Consider the following 22,738-nt stretch of genomic DNA (forward strand, 5'->3'; position numbering starts at 1 on the left):
GAGAGAGAGAGAGAGAGAGAGATTGTGAGGTGTCTTAGAGGGAAACGGGCTGTTACATTAGGCTATGACTGTGACCCACTTTTGGGTCGGGCAACTAGCTCATACATTGAAACTTAACGGTACCGAGATGCTTCGCCTCGCCTGACATCAATTCGTTCCCCGATATAATGCGGCATACGCCGTACACGCATTAGCGTTTTACACAATCGATCGTTGATGTAAAATTGTGATTGCGAGAGAATTCAAGTTGGAGGTCGTTCCCAACGAGATTTATGACCCCGTCAGAATTTTTTTTAGTAACGGTCAAAGACGGCGCAGCGTTCGCCGCACGCGAATTGCGGCGCTATGACATTTTCTTCCACCGACATTTGCTCGCGACTTATGTTGATAAATTTTGCGCATTTTATTTCATTCTTTAAAAAATTCATTCGATTAATTAAAATTATTACTACAATACGCGTTACGTCTATATTTCTTATGTATTCTCTACTGCAATCTTATGCGCCAATACTATCTGTTTTCGTCTGAAAGTTCACGTGTTATTTCGGAGCGGAGAGCACGCGCTTCTTTATCTTCCTCTGACGCAAGCGCGCTGCTCTTTCGTGGATAACTGTATCGCACGACCGTATGAATCATTGTCAAAGCAGACTTCTGTCATTCCGTTATACGCCTCTGATATTCCCGACTTTTTAAGTTTAACGTGGCATATGTTTGTTTATCCACTTTCCGTTCTGTCGACACACAATGCGCTAAAGACCCAGAAAAGATTCCTGTTATCCGATTAATGCACATCTTCAATTTTTTACCGATAGCAACAACTGTTTTGAGATTCAATACATTCAAAACATAGATGGTATCAGTATAGACTTGTAACAAGTTCGATAAATAATGTCAATAAGTTATCAAATTTAATATTCCGCATTAATAAAATATCATCAATTATCATTTTACATCACGTCCGCCTGATATCGACGCTTGTCGTAATCTCGCTGCCGAGCTATCGGTCATATTTTCAATATGTATCCTTTCCGCGATTCAGTTTCGCAATTATGTGCCGCTTATGCTGTCCCAGCATCCGCGGGAGGGGATCGTTGAACGGTCGGCGAGATCATTAAGAGAGAATTATAAGCATACACGTTGACGATACGAGAGCGAAGTGTTACGGGCGGGAATGTGGAACGTAGGTATATCGTGAATGAACAGTTATAGACACCGGGTGAAGGTTGGCTGATATACACTTCGGAGGAGATCAGAAAACACGGAAGCGTTTATCTAACCACCGTTGACGGCCATTCAGGGAGGGGGAACCTACCACCTTGAGGCATCACTTCGTAATGTTTTATTTCACGGGGAGTTTTTCTACCCGCGGTAAAGGGGTCTTTACTTTCGCATTAATGTGTGAGATAATCTCTCGAACGGAAGAATCCTGTCTATCGCCTGAGAGAATCACGTACCGTCGTGAGGTATCGCGACGGCAGGTTCCGGCGAATTATCTTTATGAGGATTTAGATGAGAGAAGAGAGTGCTGTGTAAAAAGATATTAATATGATTTCGAGCACGTCAAATCAAGAATTAAATGCCGATTGCGTTTGTAAAAACAATAAATATTTTTAAAATAGTGCAGGTATTTAAAAAAAAATGTTCAAGGGAATTGGTCGGAAATCGACTTGTCACTTGAATGGATGTAATAATGGCTATTCCTTCGTTCTTGCAGGCACGGGAAGAAACATCAGACACTTGCCCTGCGTGTCACGCAGGAGTGGTGAAACCGGTGTGTGCATGTTCGCGTTTACCTGCGCGAAAGCTAATGGCACGCATCTTGGTACCTGCATCGATCGCTTCTACTTCGGTAGCTGTTGCAAAATTGACGACGAGCCGGACATCTTCCCGCAGGATAACAGCATCGACGACGGTCCGTCACCACCAAGGCCGTTCGTCACGACTCACCGGCCTATCGGGAGCAGCGGCATACCGGAGTACTTCGCGAGGCCCAAGCCGACCGATGAAAAGAAACCAGTCGAGGCTTCGCAAATCACGGCAAGTAGACGATCGCTAATGAAGCAGCGAGGCGGCCTTAGCGCGTTTCGCCATGTGTCAGTAGAAATGAGCGGTGTGACAGCTTGAAGTTCCTAGAGACGGTTCGATGGAATCGAAGTAACGTCCTTCGCAAATAACTAGTCTGTCAAATCATCCGTAGCGAACTACTATAATGCTCCATAAAGCAGACGTGAACTGATAATAAATGATTTGCGTCTTTTTTTTATTTAAAATAGTGATTACCATAATTCAATCTTATCTGCAGTAAATTTTAGTTTCAGAAGAAGAAATCAATTTTTTCGACGACAGTGAGTAATGATAAAGAGTGAAGTAGTTTAGATTACGATACGCGAGAAGGAAGAAGACGTGTTATTTTCTCAGTTCATTCAGATGTGTTATAATAACTTTCTCTGCGTGAGATCATCGAGATAGACACAGTAGCTTGTGTGATCTCACAATTGATTCATGGATTAAAGAAAGAAAGTTGCTCATTAAAGCGATTAATGATCAACAATGTAATGTGTGTAAAAATCCAATTTACAAACACGCGGATATTTCGCAATTTTTTGTATTAGTATATTAAAACAAAATTGGGTAAATAAAAATCTTTTAAAAGATGATGATTTACAAAATTTGTATAACATATACATAATAATCTTCATTCAAAATGTATTTTCTTTAAAATATATATTTTATTACTTCTGTATCATTATATCTAAAATTTCAATTTTCTTTATATGCAAATAGATTAATTTTTTAAATTAATAAATTAATTAGAGATAAATTAATTCTATTAGTCAATGTTGCTCTTAGAAGATTAATTTATCGAATCTTATTGCATCTATATTAATAATTAATTTTATAATTTTATAGACAACATCTGCATTCTTGAAAACGCAAAGCACGCAGACTTCAGCAAATACGATGAGAGACACGACAAAGTTCGTGACAAAGAAGCCAACGATCATGACGATAGAAACGACAACGCAGACTACTCGCCTCTCGACATTCCAAACCGTGCAACATGCTGCCAGACCCAGCACGGAAGCCACGTTGTCGAAGAGAACCAACAGTACTGTAAATATTCCAGCGAGTATATCATCAAGTATATCATCAACGAGACCTACGAAACCGTCCACTTTGGCCTCTACCCTACGACCTAGCACCGTGAATATAACAAAAGTAACAACACTGTTGACCACGAAGAAGCCTGTCGCGTCCACGACAACAGCGCAAAGGCCAACGGTGCAGACCTCTCAGAAACCGCTCTCTTCGACTACTCGCCGGCCGGTTCTTCAACACGAATCGACCGCGACTACGATAAAAAACGTTCTCGCGACTACCACGCAGAATGTGGTGCCTTCGACCAGATTCCCACCGCGAAACACGACGTCGGTTAAACCGCTGACTCAGACGATCACAAGGAAGCCTAGCACCAAGAGACCTAGCACCACCGTGACAACGAAACGTCCGGTGGCGACCACGAAGAAATCCACTACGTTGACGAAGAGACCGTCGACTCCTTCGAGACCTCTCACTTCCAGTTTCGGTACCACTTCGCCGGTGACGACTAAGCCTCACTCGACCTCCGGGTCGTTCAGCAACGTCGGATCTTCCAGCGTGAGCGTCAATCAAGCAACGGAGAGTACTTTAGCCTCCACTGGGATTAGACCATCGACTGCGACGACGGCAACTACGAGCGCTAGTGGTCAGAAGACCACCATTACGACGAAGAGTCCGGGTCAGACAGTGCCTGTCAAAACGACAACGCCGAAGACGACGTTGAAGACGACAACGAGATCATCGACGATCAGGACGACCACCGCTAGACCATTCACAACGACTAAAACAACGATCGGCATATCGACCGCGGTTAAACCATTGTCTTCGACCACGGCTAAACCGTCTTCGTCCTCGACCACCACAACGAAATTGAAACCCACTAAAATCATTAGCACGACAACGAAGACCACGAGACCCGAACACACCAGCACCACGGCGACCACGGAGAGAACGAGGCCGTTGTCGTCAACTGCCGGGTCAACGGTTAGCGTTACGAAACCAAAACCCAGCACGACGAAACCAACACCCTTGACGAAGCTTCCTGTGAACACGTCCAGTATTGTGGAGGTCACCACAAGTATCTCGAGTTCGATATCCACGTTTACCGTTAGGAACGAGAGCACCTCGACCCACGTACCTCCTACCAAGGGTCAGAATGTTAATCACACCCTCGAGGAGATCCCGTTGACTACCTACTCGCCAGGATTAGTGACGTGGAGCTCCAACTCTGACGAAGTTTCTACAAAAGCGTCCAATGAAACGTCTTCGTCAACGTCAACGGTAACTACAACGTCAGGTGAATAAAATATTATTAAATTTATTTCCTAGTTTCTTTATAAGAATATTATAAATCAATTGCAATTGCATAATTAATAGCTTGCTTTAACTATTACACTTAATTACAATGTTAAATTAATTGTAATATTAATCATAACGTGTTTATGTTTAATTATTTTCGACATTGGCTCTTATCACACTGAAAGTAGGAAGATCTTGAATTTTTAACGATTATCGTCAATCTGAAAAGCGAAAGCAAAAGACATAGAAATTACACGGCAAAATCCGTCAACGGGCTTTCGTCATTCCCAGCGTTTTGATGCATACGGCGTGCCATTCCATACAACGATCGCTATCATGATTTCCTACTGAGACGGCAAGGGCTTCACGTTACACAATGAACGTCCGTTTTCACCAGTTAGCATACAGACGCAGAACGAATAAAACTGCTAATCACGTTTCCGATAATTCCTCGAAGGGTCGATCGATGCCGACGAAGGGAGCATATATAAAATCCGCGACTGCCCATTGCCAAGTGTAAAACGGATCAATACTTCACAAAAATGTATTACCGAGTGAAAAGAATTAAATATAAACTGAAATAACTTTCCCGGCATAAGACTTTTGAAAAAATCAAGATTAAATTCATAATTTTGTGAAGTTCACTTAAAAAGTGAGATTATATTCAAAGTGGATTTTTGTCCTTTGTATGTATCCATCTTTTGCCCCTTGTCCAATATTTATTTGTAAGTTTACAACTTTCTGTTTCGAATTTAATAATAATATCACGCCTACAATTCAAAAGGCAAAAAGCACAAGTTCACTTTTAATAATATTTTAATAAGATTAACGGCACAATTGTTCCGACCGAACACTGCCACGCGCGGCGCCAAGTTCCAGAAGACGTTACACCTCTTTAAGCGATATAATTGCATCTCGATTGCATGCAGCGCAAAAGTGAGTTACGCCGAGCCACATAAGTAGGTAATCCGTCCCGCATTCTGCGTTCATTCGACAAACGGTTACTTTATTCTACCCGAACGAGCCGAGCTCGCATCGTGGATACGAGCCAAGGTCGTTCCTCGGATCTTAGGAAAGATAATCGCGTAGAGACGCTGTGTATCATGCCGTTGCTCCAATAGCGCGAGCACTCTGATATACATATATATATGCCGTCGGGATAGAATGTCGTAACGGTTCACAAACCGGCCACATCCCGGGCTCTCCGCCGACGCAATTACGGTCATCTCTCCCTTGCGTATCTCCGTCCGTCTCGTTGCGCGAGCAAGACTTCGAATTATCTTCTAATAACTATGATTCGCCTCGCTACCTCGCAAGAGAAAAAAACGGAACTCGCTCTTCTCTCGACCACCCCAAATTGGAGAATCAAACCGGTTCACGCCGCCTCAAATTAGCATAGTACATCCGTCCGAAACTAACATTTTCTGAGAAACGCAGGTCCACGAACCTGAAGAAAAAGTTCTTCTGATTTTTTTTGTCTTTTTAGTACAAAAGTATCCTGTTGGATGAGCTTTTTTCCCAATTTTGAAATTAATTTATTTTCTCAACGAATTATATCCCATTGCGATAAGTTATCTATTCCTGGTTCCCCTGGATGAAAAGAATTATGACTCTTCGTATATAAATTCGCGGTTAATTAAGATACAATTAGGTTTTATATTTATTACGTTTTTGTTCGCTTCGCAGAGCAAGCGGAAACTGATTGGGACCCGATAACAACTCCGGACGGTTGGATAATGATTCAGTCGCCTACTACCGAAAAGTTACCGCAGACTCAAGAGTCGACGACCGAACCGGTTACGGAATCCACTATACAGTCTTTGACTTCTGGTAAGGCATATTAATTGTAGCCTTTGTGAGCGTACTCCGCGATTTGCGGAATTTGCTCGCGATGGAGCAACTTCCAAGAATTGACAAACGCAATCATGCAAACGAGCAACAACTTGGAAGGAATATCTTCTAACGAGTCGTAATAACAAGAAATCAACTAGAAATTCTCAGTAAATTTTAGTATTATAATGACAATCTATGTATTTCAGAATTTTCTTCTGTTGAAGCTCTTTGCGACGGCACGCAATTTCAATTTTATATAACTTTTATATAGAAAATTATGTCGCTCTTTCTATTTCATGCAAGATGTAGCAATGCTTTTAATTAATTAATTAATTAATTAATCTTTTGTTACTTCGAATTTTCAGCAAAACCGATAACAGAGAGCACTACCGATCCCGACACCATGAAGAGACCGACGATAACAAATTTGTCAGGCGTTACGATCGACACGGAACTTCCGGTACCGATGGAGACCCTCAATATGTCGGACTATAAACAAGGTTAATACTTAAAAGCCGAACGGATTATGGTGTAACATTACGACGAGCGCTTCACGTGCACGAGCGGGTGCATGAATAAAAGAAATTAGATCGTTCCCAGACTGGGTGACCGGAACGAATCGTTACTCGACTAGAACTAGTCTCGGGACTAAAAACAAAATGACGGGTGAAATGCGGAACTGGATTCGGGTCACTGTCGGAATTCACGTTATTCCGTTCGATTTTGCCCCAGTTAAATCCCGAAGATGATCTAACTTCTGATCGCGACATTTTCATCGTCTCCTCGCGGTAATATTAAACTTCTCGTTTGTCAAGGCAGACGTCTCTATTAATTCCAACAGAAGTCGCACATGTACATTTTACGTGCAAAGAACAATTCCAAGTATTAAAAAAAAAAAGATTTATGTCCGCATAGAATTTTGTGACTTTCCTACTCGCCAAATAATCGCAATTTTCAGATCTGCTAAGTTTTTACAATTTTCCGCGTATTCTTTATCGTTATACGCTTCAACTACGTGAAATTTTTAATACCATCACATAATTTTTACTGCTTACATATTTTATTTAAGTTGTTAAAATCACATCGCGTGTGATTACTTACAATAATGGCAAACGCTATAATTTATGGATTAACGATTACTCGACCCCACTTTGTATGCCATTACCTAAGTTACCGCCGTCTAAGTTGCAATGGTACAACTTAATTTAAATAATGATAGTATAGTCATAAATTTTAACGTCGGTAATTTCCCGTAATCAATACGATGCCGAGTATCGCAAGTACGCCGACAATATTGCCGATACAAAAATTCTAATTCCGCCTACGGGCAAACAAAAGAATTATGTGCGCGACGCATGCATCCGCGCAACGGTACCGGTTCATCCAGTCGAACAAGCGCAGCGCGTCCGTTCTCCAACATGACCGTCCAATTGGGACTGATGCGATTTAACTCGACAATGCTTATTCTTGCAGTGTGCGGACGAAGATTATTCCCAGAGCCCAGGATCGTCGGCGGTGACCGGAGTTCCTTCGGAAAGTGGCCTTGGCAGGTGAGTATTAAAAGAGTTAACAGAACTTCTATATTTACGCAGATATGTCGAATCGTAATATTCTGCCACGTTATCATTCTGCCTATGCACATTTTGCTGAATGTATCAATGTAAATCAAACCTGATGATTACTTGAAGATAATTTAATGTTAAGTGCGTAATTCTGAAAAAAAATCTATTAAAGAAGAAATGCGGTAAAATTTGACCTTTCCGAGATCACAAATCAAAGTTCGATCTAGCGTCTGCTGAACGATCGCAACAATAGATTGCTTTAAATATGCAGGAAGACGTAATCGCGTGATGACGGCTTTTCATTTTATTACGTACTAGAGATAATGCGTAGATCGATACGTCGCGACGTATACGGCGACTGATTTCCTCACGTGGCGGATTTCCTTGCAGATCTCATTACGTCAATGGCGATCGCAGACGTATCTGCACAAATGTGGCGCGGCATTGTTGAACGAGAACTGGGCTATTACCGCGGCGCACTGTGTCGAAAGGTAAGTGTTTGCCATGGCTACGACGCTCATAATCAAGTTTTCTCCCACTCGCACGATCGTCCCAGTCATCCACGGCGTTCTTTGACGTTGCAGCGCGAAGCATCCTCGTGACAACACGCACGCGCTTTATGATATCCCCACGCGATGAAAAGAAATTGTTTCCGCCTGTATAAACATTTTCTCGTCTAGTATATTTGCAAAGCGCGACCAACATTATTATATGGCTTGTCGTCCTAAAGTAGAGCATTATAAGAAGCTCCAAATTCCTTTCAGGAGAATCAGAATTCTGAGACACTTTTTTTTTCGGAATTTTACTATTCACATTATCATCATCAATCTCGTTTCAATCTCTCTTCTGGAATTCTTTTTTAATTTTTCAACGCTGATTTTTTTTTCTTAATTTTTAAAGATATATCTTAAAGATATTATTTTTTGAGATAAAACGGAAGATTGCAAAATAGCGTTTCGGATGGAATTTTCCGACAGGTTGATATATCGATTTGTGTATTTTCCAGCGTACCACCTACCGATCTATTATTAAGGATCGGCGAACACGATTTGGCGAATGAAGACGAACCGTACGGGTATCAGGAGAGGAGAGTGCAGATTGTGGCAAGCCACCCACAATTTGACGCGCGTACCTTCGAGTACGATCTCGCCCTGTTGCGATTCTACGAACCCCTTCTACCCTTTCAACCGAACGTCTTGCCGATTTGCCTGCCCGACGACGATGAAACTTACGTTGGTCGTACCGCCTACGTTACTGGCTGGGGCAGACTTTACGATGGTATTAAAATGGACCGCTCATAATTAATTGAAAAATTAACAACAACTTACATTTAATTATTTTATATTCTTATATTAATATTTGATACGCATTAATCAGTATTAGAATTGTAGATTTTATTTTAGAGAAAATGCTTTGTTAAATTATAACATAAATAATTGTCACTCGCGCGCACATGTCTGAAAATATTTTTATCTACCTTTGCAGAAGGGCCCCTGCCGTCCGTGTTACAGGAGGTTGCAGTACCGGTTATCAATAATACCGTATGCGAATCGATGTACAGAAACGCGGGTTACATCGAGCACATTCCGCATATATTTATCTGCGCCGGTTGGAGGAACGGCGGATTCGATTCTTGTGAGGTCAGTTTTCGCTGGCAATTTTACAAATTAAAAAAAAATCATCGTTCATGCCCTCTCAATTTTTTTCGAGATTTAGAATGGCAATTAAAAATATTATAAATTTTTATCTCTCGATAATACATGTAATAATTCTGATGATCATATATTACTGTGTCATAGCGAAAATATTTAAAAAAAATTTTAGAAGATTAAAACATTTTATGAATAATTTTCACAGACGCTTTTTAAACATTATAGTTACCTAAAAATTACTTATTATTATCACCATAAAAATTAGTAATAATATATTCTAACTTGTCATTTTCTACCCTCTTCAGGGTGACAGCGGCGGTCCGATGGTCATCCAAAGAGCGCGAGACAAGCGATGGATTCTTGCCGGAATTATCAGTTGGGGTATCGGTTGCGCCGCGCCCAATCAGCCCGGCGTTTATACGCGTATCTCGGAGTTTCGCGACTGGATCAATCAGATCCTGCAGTTCTGAGCGTCTCTAGACGACGAAAGAGCATGTCTCGCGCTCGAAATTCGCGCTTTCGCGTCGCGCCGACTCCTACGGACGTTTGTAACGATCGCCCAGCCGACGGACGGCACCATCTGCCGGAGCTGTGAGCCAAGTGCAATTTAGTGGAAAAATCTAAGAGATCCCGGTTGCGGGGATTCACAGAGATCTGTGCGCGTGTTGCGAACTCGAACGACATGTGGAGCCACTGATTCGATTTTCGCGTGTGAAAGCCGCGACGTACGTACATGCGATTTCCCGGGAAAATCCGTGTTACAACGATACGGTAAAGGAACAAAAGGCTGTATCGATTTGCGCGATATCGAGACACTGTGAATGTACCGTGACAAGCACATCAAACTTTGTGACAAACGATCGAAATTTTCGGTCAACTTAGATTTCTTTATCTAGAATCGTTTTAAAATAGTTAATTCCAGAACATGGAATTACCTTTTTAAAGTAAATTATTCTTTTACATATATATAGACGCTGTTCAGCATTAACTTTTTAAGTTTTCTCCTTCTACCAAACGTGTGTCGATTTATTTTTTTCTAATGTGTTCAGTTTGCTCAAAGCCTTAATGAATGCATGTAAAAATATATGCATGTGATTGCGCTAATTAATAGATCTGCAAAGGAATTATTGTATCTGTTTTTAATTTAATAATAGAAAAAATACGATAATTTGTTTGTTGAATCTCTATTACATTTAATCATTTAAACTTTAACTTTTAACTTTAAATTCAAATAAATTAAAATAATGTCCATTAAAGTACGATATATTCAATATACGAGGGCTGATTAAAAATGTCAAGAAGTATCCGACCTTTTTAGATGTGAAATCAAATAAATTTTATTTGAAATTATGTAGAGATTGAATTTCAATCTCTTTCAAAGCAAGTTTGTTGTGTCCACACACACTTATTTCAGCGTGCAGCGGTTCTTCCATACCTGCAGGAAACATTATTCAAATTCAATCTTGAAGATTGTCTCTTCAATTCTCTCGTCGCATTCTCGATAATTAAATTGTGTATCTTTTCAATTTTGTAAGTTTCGGAAAAAAGCAACCAAATTACACGGAGCCATATCTGAAAAGTAAGCCTGTCGGATCAAAGAAATGACCATAAAAAAGTCTACAAGCAAACAGGCAAATCTGAGGGTACATGATTATATGATACCGGTCAAGAATACGACGAGAGAGCTCTTGGTGATTCCCAAGATTGAGTTTGAAAAGTATTCTGGACCATGTCTTTCCATAGATTGAAACAAGTGGGTTCACAAGAAGCCTGCTTTGAAGAAGATTGAAGTCCGATCTCCATAAATATAATCTATTTGATTTCACATTCTGACCTACAGATTAGATACTTTTTGATCAGACCTTGTATAAACTTAATATAAAAAAAAAAAAATTTCCAGGCAATTTAATTCAACTTAAATCAAAATTATTATTCAATATTTACAAAAATGTTTGCAATTTAATATTTTGCTTATTTTCTCATCTATCGCTGAAAGTGATTAATCATGAAGCTACTGTGATTCAGAGAATTTACATATTTTCTTAATATGTATTTACATTTCAAAAATATAGTATAATAAGCTTTTGAATCACAGTGTGCGCAAAAATTGTTATGTAAATGTTGTTACGCGATACAACAAACACTCTACGGTGTCGTTAATAAATATTTCAAACGAAAACACTGTTAACTGAATATAACTTATAAAAATTCACTTTTTATAACTTTTTTGCCTATCGATGAACAAAGTATCGAACTCTTCGTCAGCTCTCTAAACATTTTTATATAAAAAAAATTGCGAGATTTACGTATACCATCCATATACAATGGTACCTAAATTTCTGTCTACACATGTAAATTCAAATATGCATAGCTGGGCGTAGAATAAATAGAGTATCCCAAAATCGCTGAGTGAAAAAAAAAAGAGATCTACTTCAAATTTCTCAGATTTTGTAAAATGTATTCGATTATCTTAGAATAATTAGATGAAACGAATAATATGTACATATACAATAGGTATGTACCATTTATCAATTGTGTTTATGAAAAAATTCATTATCAATATCTGCGATAATCGAGTTGCAACCTGTGATTTAATAATTCTATTAACGGCGTCCGTTACATGCAGTTCCCCTCGTTACGAATTTACATAGTAATTCCCAGCGAATTCCAATGAGAATTTCAGTGCATTCCTCAAAGCTCATGAATATCCAGTTATTCCCGATTGATCTTGGGAAGAAACGAAGGGAAATGCGACCGACTACAGCTCCACAAATTCCATCTCTTTCTCTTCCATTCTATGACGGGCGCTTCACTTCGTAGTTACTTGAGTATAGTCTCAAGTGAAAACGAATTGATGGTGCGCTAATGATAAAAACGTGCTCATTAATCTCAATGGCTCGTTTGTTACCCATCAAGCGACTCATTACGTACATTTTGATCTAAAGAATGCAATCAACGTAAATTGTGAGTTAAGTTTCGATAGCGAACCAAAAGAGTAGGGAAGACAAAAGCACCAGTACCGCGGGATACATGTACCAAGATATTATTTTATTTAATTTATAAAAAAATCTATATCTATAAATGCATAGATTATATTATATATATATACATATACGTATGTGTACACAGCGACGTACGTGCGCGTATGCGTGTAATTTAATCGCGCACGTGTATCAGATCGGGTTTGCGAAAAGAGAGCTCTGTACCGTGCTCTTCAACGAAATTTGCCAGAGCGCCTTAATTATTCAGAAACACCTCGTACGATTAATAAATCTAATGCAGTTGCACATGTTCCGATTACTCGAAAAATAAATCGTGTCGCGCGTGTTCTCGTTATCGCGCACGGGGAACGTTTCTCGGTATAATTAAAGGCATTGGCAAATGTCGCAGCGCGAGATACTGCAATCGAAATAACGCGATTCCGATTGCACATGTAAATATTTGATATCGATCGGATTGTGGTGGCGGTGGGTATGCGCGGCAGGTTTCTCACACCTACTCCGCTCTTCATCTCTCTCGTGGCCACGTCCGTCTTTGTACTTATCAGACGAGCATTAAAACGCGATCGTTCGCATCCGCAAAAGCTGTGTGTGTGTCAAGCAGTGTCGATTATATCCCTACCCCACCTCCTTCTTTCTCCTTCCTTCGCTACGGTATATGTCGCGTGCATTATATCCCCCTCTTACGTCATAGCCGGTGCATCCCCACGCCGTGCGGTGAACAATAGCGTGGGCGTTTGATATTTGCACGCCGAGGGAAGTTCGTGATTTCGAATATCGCCCACGCGTCGCAGCCGCCCACCCTCTCTCTCTTTCTCTCTCCCGGGGCTGGGGCGCCAGCGCAAACGGGGACAGACGAGGGGTGGAATTTTGCAAAATTGAGTTCCCCGCTTTAATGAACGGTCCTCGATAAACTCCTAACGAGGTGAGATCGCAATACGATACCGCGAGTGTTTGACGTGAAAACTTTGACACAATGTTAAAATTTGTATTACGAAAATTCGAGATATTCAGATTTATCTCCCCTTCACATTGAGTTACAAGTTACTGCTGAGCTACAAGCAGCTTTCGTTATTGAATTGCTATAAAACTTTATCGAGAGAGACACGTATATCTTAAAACTTTTTAATCGAAAGACAAGAAAATTATCCGTAAAATCAAAGTTGGAATTAAAATTTACAACCAGAATAAAATATACATTCAATTTGTATACAATTCGCAACCAGGTTTAATTTTGTGCACATTCTATGCATATTAAAAACGCTACAGATATATTATAAATATAATATAACTATAAAAAATTAGATTTACAGCGAGTTACAAATACGCCTACATTCAATTTGTATACAATTCGCAACCAGGATTAATTTTGTGCACATTCTATGCATATTAAAAACGCTACAGATATATTATAAATATAATATAACTATAAAAAATTAGATTTACAGCGAGTTACAAATACGCCTACATTCAATTTGTATACAATTCGCAACCAGGATTAATTTTGTGCACATTCTATGCATATTAAAAATGCTATAGATATATTATAAATATAATATATCTATAAAAAAACTAGATTTACATCGAGTTACAAATACGCCTTCACAGGAAGAGAGAATTTTTATGGCATAACAGATTCGATTTACGCCTTTATTCGTCATGTTTCCCACGCTGGATATTAGAGTGTTAAATGCATGCATCGCGCACGGAGTTAGCATCCTCTCGGCGGTCATAAATTTTCCGGATGCTAACGGTACATTACCAATCGTTAAAGATCGAGTTCGGAAGGATTGGCTTTCCTTCTCGTGTGAAAGATATCGACCGATTGGTCGGATGCTGAAGCATTTCTCAGATACAGTTAAAATTCAACGAGCTCGCCTCGGAGCATCTATTTCCTTTCGTTACTTTATCGGGAAAAATATATAGAAAAATAATTTAGCAAGCATAGCATTAATTATGACAGGTACCGATATGCTACGATTTGCCGATATATATATTCGACGACCGTCGATTATCGTTAGTACATACTTCACAGATCACTGGTGCCCGTACAGTTGTAAGTTGTGAAATCGATTTCAGAGATTAAATGCAGCAGAACGAATTCGAGTTCCCTCGATTTATGAGATTCGTTCACGAGAACGCAAATATGCGAGGAAAAATTTCGTACAGCAAAAATTTGTTCTAAGCTTCATCCCTTGGAACGAAACATGAAGGTACACAAAGTATAAAAATATTACCTATTTTCTTTTCTTTTTACTTCGAGTTTTCCTTGTTCAAGGTACATTTCAGAAAAATTAAAATGCCGTAAAATGTATCTTCGAATATCACTCCAACGGATAAACGTACGAAGAAAAATTCTTTCGTGATCGCAAATGAAAACACGCGATATTATTCAAATGTATCCGTCTTTTCATCGCATACAGAATTATCATAAAAAGATGCCGTAGAGAGCTAAATTATAATTGCAAATTGGTAAAAAACTCTCTCAAGTAAACTTTATGTTAATCAAGGTGTTAATTCGCGAGTTGCTGTAAGGCAAAATTGTCACACAGAATTTGTAGAACAGTAAAGTGCACAGTATTTCTAATAAACTCCGCATATACCGTTATATGCGATAGAACGTGAAACAACAAAGCGAATGAGCAGCATTAATGAGAATCGAAATTGAAAAGCTTGTTGTTTTACTCAACGCAAATAGAAGAGAGAAAGGGGAAGAAAGGTTCCATTGTAACTCTCGGGTTAGGTAAAAAGGTTCTTTCTATGTTATTTCTCTCACTTTATTTGCCACAGTAACGAGTTTCAGAGACAAAGTTATGGCGGCGACTTACCCATGCGTTTCTCTCTATGCAAAGCTTGATTTATTTATAAATATAGACAGGAAACATTTTGTCGTGTCTGTTAGTTAATCTCTCTCATGACTCGCAAATGCCACAGGAAAATTATAGACAATATTTTTCAGAAATTTTTACACCTGTTTCTTTAACGCTGTCCTTTAATTTATTAATACAAATATTTGTTATTTAAATAACAATTATCACGGTTTTTTTAAGTTTCTAATTAGCGTAAAATGTAATAATATCAGAAAACTTATAATTATAAAAGAAACGCAACTTTCATTTTATTATCAGCATATGAGGTCACGAGAATAAAGCTCCATTTATTTATAAATATCCACGGATAAAATTTTTCGCATTAATTAATATTTCTCATGACTTATAAATATCATAGAAAAATGGTCGACAATAATATTTTTGAAATTTTTTTCTATCTGTTCCTTTAATGCTGTATTTTAATTTATTAATTTAAATGTTAAATAACAATTATCATGGTTTTTTAAATTTATAATTAGAGCAAAATATAATTTAATAATCAAAGAACTTTGTAATTATAAAAAAGATGCAAGTTTCGTTTTATCATCCGCATATGAGGTCTGTACAAGGAAAAATAATAATCACGCTTTATATTTCCCGATCAAAAGTACGAACCGGCCTAGAAAGGAGAAGAGAGAATCGCGGTTTTTAAATTATATTTAATGGGGTAAACACGACACAATCGTTGTGAGCGATTTATGCGGCAGTACAATTCTTTCGGAATGTGACTCTCTCTCTTCTCCTTTCTCGTGATTTCATTGGCACGCCGTGACTCGGGCACACGGCAAAATAAGCTTGTTAAAATAATGTTTGCGCTCGAAAGCGATTTATGTGAACAACTTTTTCCCCGGCACAATGCCGTAATGGAACCCAACGAGTCATGTTGCCCGAGCCTGATGGATCCGTCAATTGATTCCATTGAATTTTTTTACGATCCGTTATATACGTCTTACGCTCGCGAAAAGAAAATGTAAATTTCTAAACATTGCTATAAGTTTTCTTTGATATCCAATTTTTTTACTCGCGGCGATGAGTGTTCCGCGTCTATCGATCTACACTTATTACTTTTCTCTCCACGCTCTCTCGTATCTCTTTTAGATCGAAACTTCCGGAATGCTGCCTTCATTCCATCCACTTGTCACTTCCGGCTTTAACGCTTGCAATTATTGGTTTTACACGGAAAATAAGTAAATTATTATAATTATTACGAATTAACTAACGCGCGAAGCTGATATCGTCAGACATGCCTGGTAACAACTTAAACCGGTGAATAAATTTGCCTCAAATCTAGATAAGACATACAACATTGGCATTGAAAAGTTAAAAAGTAAATATCTGAAATTAGGTCAATGTCTGTAATAATTAAACTTGATGACATTAACGAACATTAATGAATTTGCTTCAGAAAACAAGGATTATTTCCAAGTATTGCTAAACTGTAACATTCTTGAAAAGCTCTTCGAACTTATTATCTTCACCTTACTTCGTTAGTTTTAAGGCACTTTTTACTCGTTACATTTAAAATACGTTAATATAACATCTTTCGAACTCGTGTTAAAAGATAGTTAAAATTAAAATTATAAAGGTACTTAAAGTCTTTTAATATGCAATAAATGTTAGTACTCATTAATACAACATACTGCAGACTGTATATGTATATATATATATTCTCCCCTCGATACTATTATATGCAAACTGTATTCCTGCAAATTTATTTATTATTTTTGCAGATAAAGTTTGCTCGGAAATACTGTGATAAATAAATTAGTGATGCTTCCTGCATATATATTAATATTAGTACGCTACTGCATACATATTCATATTAATATGGCTTTATAGACGAGGTCAAAAATAAAGCTTAAAGCCGGCAATATTAAGAGGCCGAGGTAAATTGTGCGTAATGCAGAGATAATCTCACTTTGTTAGCACTTGACGATCGGAAAGTAATTATCTGACGCACGACGGCGAACGCGCAATTTTCCCCGATTATTACGGCCGATGCTAAACTACTGAAAATGTCACAGGCGTGACGAGCCCGGTGGATGGATGTTACTGGATCGGGTTAAGTGGCTTTGGAGAAAGCCAGCTACCTCCGCCTTTTCCTTATGCAGTCACGAAACACCGCCGGCGTATCTCTATGCCGCGTGTGCCCGTCGGCAAATCGTCACGTCGACCTTCACCCGACGGTCGTGTCGCGCCGTCGATGCAAATCGACGTGGAATAATAACGCCGCGCTGTCACAAGTCGCGAGAGGTTTCATTCGCCTAATCGGGACAGCGCGGGTAAGTCTGAGACGTGCGGACTTACATTCGCGGGGATCTCGCGCGACTCTCTCGCGCGCGCGTCTCTTATGCAGCGGATTTACCGTGAAACGTACGTGAAAGTTGTATTCGAGCCTGCCGATTCGCCGATTGATAGCGACGCGAAAGCATCTCGATGATCGGGATATTTAATCACGGTATTAGAAATACGTGTTTGGATAGCTAACTCGGATTTGTCAAGAAGGAATAACACAGGCTTCCTAATCCCTAATCTTTCTTATTTTGCGATAACGTAATCATTAAAATTAGTACAAAAAATATTAATTTTTTTTTATCGGTCATCTTTATGACCGTCGATCGTTAGTTTGTCCATTTTAATTGTTTACACAAAAGTACTGAAACTTGTAACGTATAAATATTGTATGATACTGACTATTTTATACGAATATAATTTGGTACCAAGATTTGTGTAGTTTTAAAAGTTTTGCATGTAAAAGACATGCAAAAAATCTATATTTTATCGTTGACGGCGAGTCAGCGTTAATTACAGCCTCACGAGTAACATTATAGTATCGCAATGCAAACAGAAAAAAGAAGGCAAAATGTAAATTAATTGTTGTTGCAAAAATGAAAATTAGAACCGCGTGGAATAAAACAGCTGGGAACGGAACATTGAAGTATAACAGTGAAAAGTGCGTTGTCACGAGTTTTTTCAAGGACTTGCAGCAAATCGCAAATTAAAAGGAACTCCGCTAATCGCGCAATCATGTTATTTACTTGAAAGTATATGTATTTCCTCGACACCGAGTAATCACAAGTTTGTACCTTATCATTGGTCGTTGCACCGCTCTCAATTTCTCAAATTAAAAAAGGCGTCGCGGTTCAATTCTGATACAAGATGACCTGCATATTTCGAGAAAAAAATTCACCAGGAAACGTAACCATTTCACATAGCACCTTTACTGATCTTTACGTGCGTTTACTGTACACTTTTTAACGCATATAAAAAGCTTAAGCTGTTCGCGAAACTAAAAATATATTATTCGTAAGGTTTTTTCATATTTAATGACTGGAAATCAAATTAAAGCAGCACATTAACACAAAAAGATACGCGATTGTAAAAAAAAAAAAACTCGGAAAAAATTTATAAAATATTATTAAACGCACAGTTCTAAATGGCACAGTAAATGTCAAAGAATAAAAGGCGCCAATATTAGAAGTGTATAGATGGACGAAAATATGCTCTGAAAATATCTCTCCCGAAAGAGCAGATTAAAATCTCATTATAAGTTTTTGCTTTTTGATCTCGTAAAAAAAAAAAAAAAGTAAATTTTCGATCTGTTTAACGGTGGTTTGAGCTGCGTGTAGCGACTAGCGTGATCACGGGTGACCAATCCGCTATGTAAAAATAGTAAAGGTTGCGGGAAAACGGTCGGCTGCTTCTGGTCGTGGTGCTGCTGATGGAACCAGCGAGATAGCGGGAGCGCCTGGGAGCGCGAAGTGCGTCGGCGCTACGACATCGCTGCGCCGCTGTGCCGTGTGATCGATCAACGGATTTTCTTCAGGATCAGCGCGACCTGGCGTAGCCGCGGCGCAGGGTCACGGTCTGACCTTGCTGGGATTCTCGATGACGTCGCGGGGATTTAACGACCCTGGTACGGCGTCCGGGATGACGCTCGACGACGCCAACTTGGCGACGTTCCTAAGCAACTGCACACCTTTTCCGATGCCCTCAAAAAGCACAGTTTCAAAGCAATAATGAGCTTTAAGTGCTTCAGAGCTCTAAGTGTTAAACGTAAATGGAAGAGTGCCTCGTGCATTTTCGAACGTCGATAAGAGACAATTGTTAGGGCGAGAACAATGCGGGAGTGCGCATTCTTTAGTTTTTTCACGGAAGAAAGATACAGAGAAGGTGAAAAGAAACGTAAAATGTAAAAACAGTAACGTATATGAAAAAGAGATGAGGAGGGCGAAACTTTTTGCCGGTTTTACCGAGAAGGTAAAACTTCGCCGCGAGCATTTTCGCGAAGAAAAATGAATGCTCATGTGAAAGGGCACGGAGCAATCCTGACCTAGATTTTCAGCCGTGTCCTGGGTCATGACCATCGATTGTTTCCCCTCTCTGGTCATGGCGTCGCGACCCAAATGTTTCGGATCCTTCCCTGGGATTAGGCGCTGTAACGATCACCGGGAATTTATGGCGTTGCAAAGTGTCGTGCGCGCGGCGTGTAGTAGTTCTACCAAGAGAATACCACCTCCCGCCGCCACTTGTAGTTTATATCGTAGCTTGGATCTGGTCGGATCGGTTACAGGTGTCTCTGACCGGCGCGTATGAGGTGGTTTAATTGGGATTTATGTCGGCAATGTATGTAGTCTTTCCGGATATTTCACTGATAGCCGCGCGAAAGAGAGAGAGAGAGACTAGCCTGCGCGCTTTCGAAGCTTCTTCTCGCAGGACGATCCTCTGCTAAGAAACTTGTCATTCGAGTCCGCGTGTAAACCGCGAATTAACTCGGACGCTCGAGTAAACGAGATGAGCGAGGGTGTCTTGTTGAAATTATATGGAATTTATCACATGACCTGTTATTTATAATTGGAAAATAGCATATCTTGTGCACAAGCGCGATTTTTTCCCACTACAGACATGCGATATCTTATTTACCGAAAAACTCATGATATCATGAGTAAGTATGACTTCAAGAGAGGCGCAGATTAGATAACAAATAAAGATTCGAGTATATACACTTTGTTAAGCGTTCGCTATAATTTAATTATTAATCGACGCATAAGCTGATGCATGCTTATAGCTGAGGCTATAATAATTTATAGAACAATAGCGACTCCGAATATATTAGTGCTCCGAACTGTCATTGATAGTCTCGTTATCATGTAAATTACCCACGAGGACGAAGTTAATATAATGTGCGGCTAATACGTATCTCGTTTCATTGCCATTGTTATATCCGCATATGCCGCGCGCGGTGTGATCGAGGCATCGAGTTTTAGCGATAATAAACGTAACTTCGTCGTGTTACTTTCTACATTTCTTTTCGGTTCTATAAAATACATTTATACAGAGCCACGGGCCTTAACCCACTTACCGAAAGTCACGATCACGGTCAATGCTTGTGTGCTCGATCTTGCAGCATGCGTCATGTTATGGAGAGAAAAGAATCGTCCACATCGCAGCCGGAGAGAATCCATTCGCTAATTCGTAGTTTCACTAGCCGGCGAATCAACTATAACAAATTGCGTTAACAGCATACGTTAGTACCTTTAATGCGTAACATTAGGCATTGGAAGATTAATCGCATCGCGTCTGGCCGAACTATAGCTAATGCTCGGGCTAATTAATGTATGTTTACCATGCGCGTTAATACTAGCGTCGACGGACGAGGAAGTGAAAAACCTCGGTGCCCGGTAATTTACCGTGTATCCTACCGCGGATAAAACACGCGGTAACGAGGTACTCGTATGGCGCACCTGTACCCGTGAAATAAATGAGATTCCATTCATTGGTGGACGGCGCACCGTGCGCCAAAAGATACAGGTCCTGACCTACTTCAAACCAGTCACGTTCACGATCAAGGACTGAACTTCTCGTACTCTCTAAGAAGGCGTACTCTTAAAGTGGAAGCTGATTTCGACGATAATGATTATTCACTGGGATCTCGCGCGGTGGTCTTGTCGAGATTATTCCTTGTATGCGTGAAGAGGAACGTTAGATGAGATGTCATCTCTCAGGAATTCTGTCACAGTCGAAAGTCACCGAGTGAGATTAAAGTACCGTATATGAGTTTTAACACACACCCGGGAACGCCGCGTGATCGTTTTTGTTCCCAGAATCGCCTCGATCGAAAAAATGATAATCGCACCGTCGTTTACACGTTAAATATTAAATTTTTGTAATTTGTATATTGGATATCAAAATCTAACGTTTCTTTTTTACAATAGATACGTTGTTTGTATCTCTACCTAGATACAAACAACGTTTAACAAAATAATTAAAAAAATGTATTGTTAAGATTTTGTTCAATATTAAATACATTTAAATATCTGAAAATGTGTAGAGAGAAAAAAAAAGAAATTTGTAAAACTTGGCGTATTTACTTTAGTCGATGAAATTCGAAAATTAAAATTCGTAGATTGAAATAAATATGCACTTTTTGAGACAAAAACTACATACCCATACAAATATAAATAAAATGCGGAATTTCTCTTTGTGATACATTTGATCGCAAACTTTGATTAAGTTGACACTGTTTTTATGTAAAATTTGTTTATTATATTGAATATTAATAATAAAACTATATTCAAAATCAACACACAAAAATACACAAAACCGCCGAGTGTATAATACCACATTTTGAAATTATTTTGAAATTGTTAGCAGGTATTTTAAATACGTATATACATTATATTGTCCTTCATTCTCTTTAATCTCGTGCCGCACCATGTTTTCCACATTTCAATTGTCTGCACAGTTATTTAAAAAATTATGAAGTGTGCGACGTCATTTAATAAGTTCGACGACAACGTGAGGAAATTGAGTTTAGCGATATTATTTCAATGCGTGGCCGAGCATTAATACAAAACAGTAACCCGAAGTGAAAGAGCTACGAGAACCGAGACCGTTATCAATTACGCATTCCTGCGTTGCAAGGCTGCGTTTGAGAGAGCCATACATGGATTCTTCGAGACCCGTCATAATTTCACCATGATTATACGGGAAGCAAATGGTTTCGTGGTTTCACCATCTCGTACGAATTGCAGGATACAATCGTCAATTATTGATGCGCGTCCACAATGACGGCGCGTTGTCGTTGCTTTGGAATTGTTGATTTCAATGAATTATATTTCCTACAGTGGGCCCTAATCAAATCCTATTAGCAGCTAGCTACAACTATCATCTGATATCGGGACTGTAATATTGATAACGGCATTCAATTACGCTGAAGATAAAGTATTTAATGAGAGTGTGAATGAACATTTATGAATGCGGATAATGTTACGGTAAGATGTATGTTTTCCAAACATTATTAACCCGTAAAGGACACCTGGGTGCGAATTCGCACCAAGCGAATTTTTTTAAAGTTTTATATATTCTGAAAATAAAAAGCAAAATTAAAGCAAAATGTGTTTCTCAATGTAAAATTGTCTGAC

General features: G+C 39.2%; 1 protein-coding gene across 2 annotated transcripts in view; it reads left to right on the forward strand.

Moving 5' to 3' along the window:
* The window catches only part of LOC105458246 (serine proteinase stubble), a 14,157-nt gene extending 2,310 nt beyond the window's left edge, over window positions 1–11,847 (forward strand). Inside the window, exons 1-10 of one of the 2 annotated variants that reach the window (XM_011703418.1) lie at window positions 1,146–1,184; window positions 1,715–2,037; window positions 2,911–4,396; window positions 6,085–6,228; window positions 6,597–6,731; window positions 7,705–7,781; window positions 8,184–8,284; window positions 8,800–9,071; window positions 9,279–9,433; window positions 9,751–11,847. In XM_011703418.1, the coding sequence (XP_011701720.1) occupies window positions 1,172–1,184; window positions 1,715–2,037; window positions 2,911–4,396; window positions 6,085–6,228; window positions 6,597–6,731; window positions 7,705–7,781; window positions 8,184–8,284; window positions 8,800–9,071; window positions 9,279–9,433; window positions 9,751–9,915 (2,871 nt within the window). In that variant the 5' untranslated portion in view covers window positions 1,146–1,171 and the 3' untranslated portion in view covers window positions 9,916–11,847. Of the gene's footprint in view, window positions 1–1,145; window positions 1,185–1,714; window positions 2,038–2,910; window positions 4,397–6,084; window positions 6,229–6,596; window positions 6,732–7,704; window positions 7,782–8,183; window positions 8,285–8,799; window positions 9,072–9,278; window positions 9,434–9,750 lie in introns of those variants that run through there. The other variant, XM_011703417.1, reaches the window with a different exon arrangement.
* The last annotated feature ends 10,891 nt before the right edge of the window (window positions 11,848–22,738 follow it).

This window comes from Wasmannia auropunctata, unplaced genomic scaffold (assembly GCF_000956235.1).
Source record: "Wasmannia auropunctata unplaced genomic scaffold, wasmannia.A_1.0 LD334579.1, whole genome shotgun sequence".
Lineage (NCBI taxonomy): Eukaryota > Metazoa > Arthropoda > Insecta > Hymenoptera > Formicidae > Wasmannia > Wasmannia auropunctata.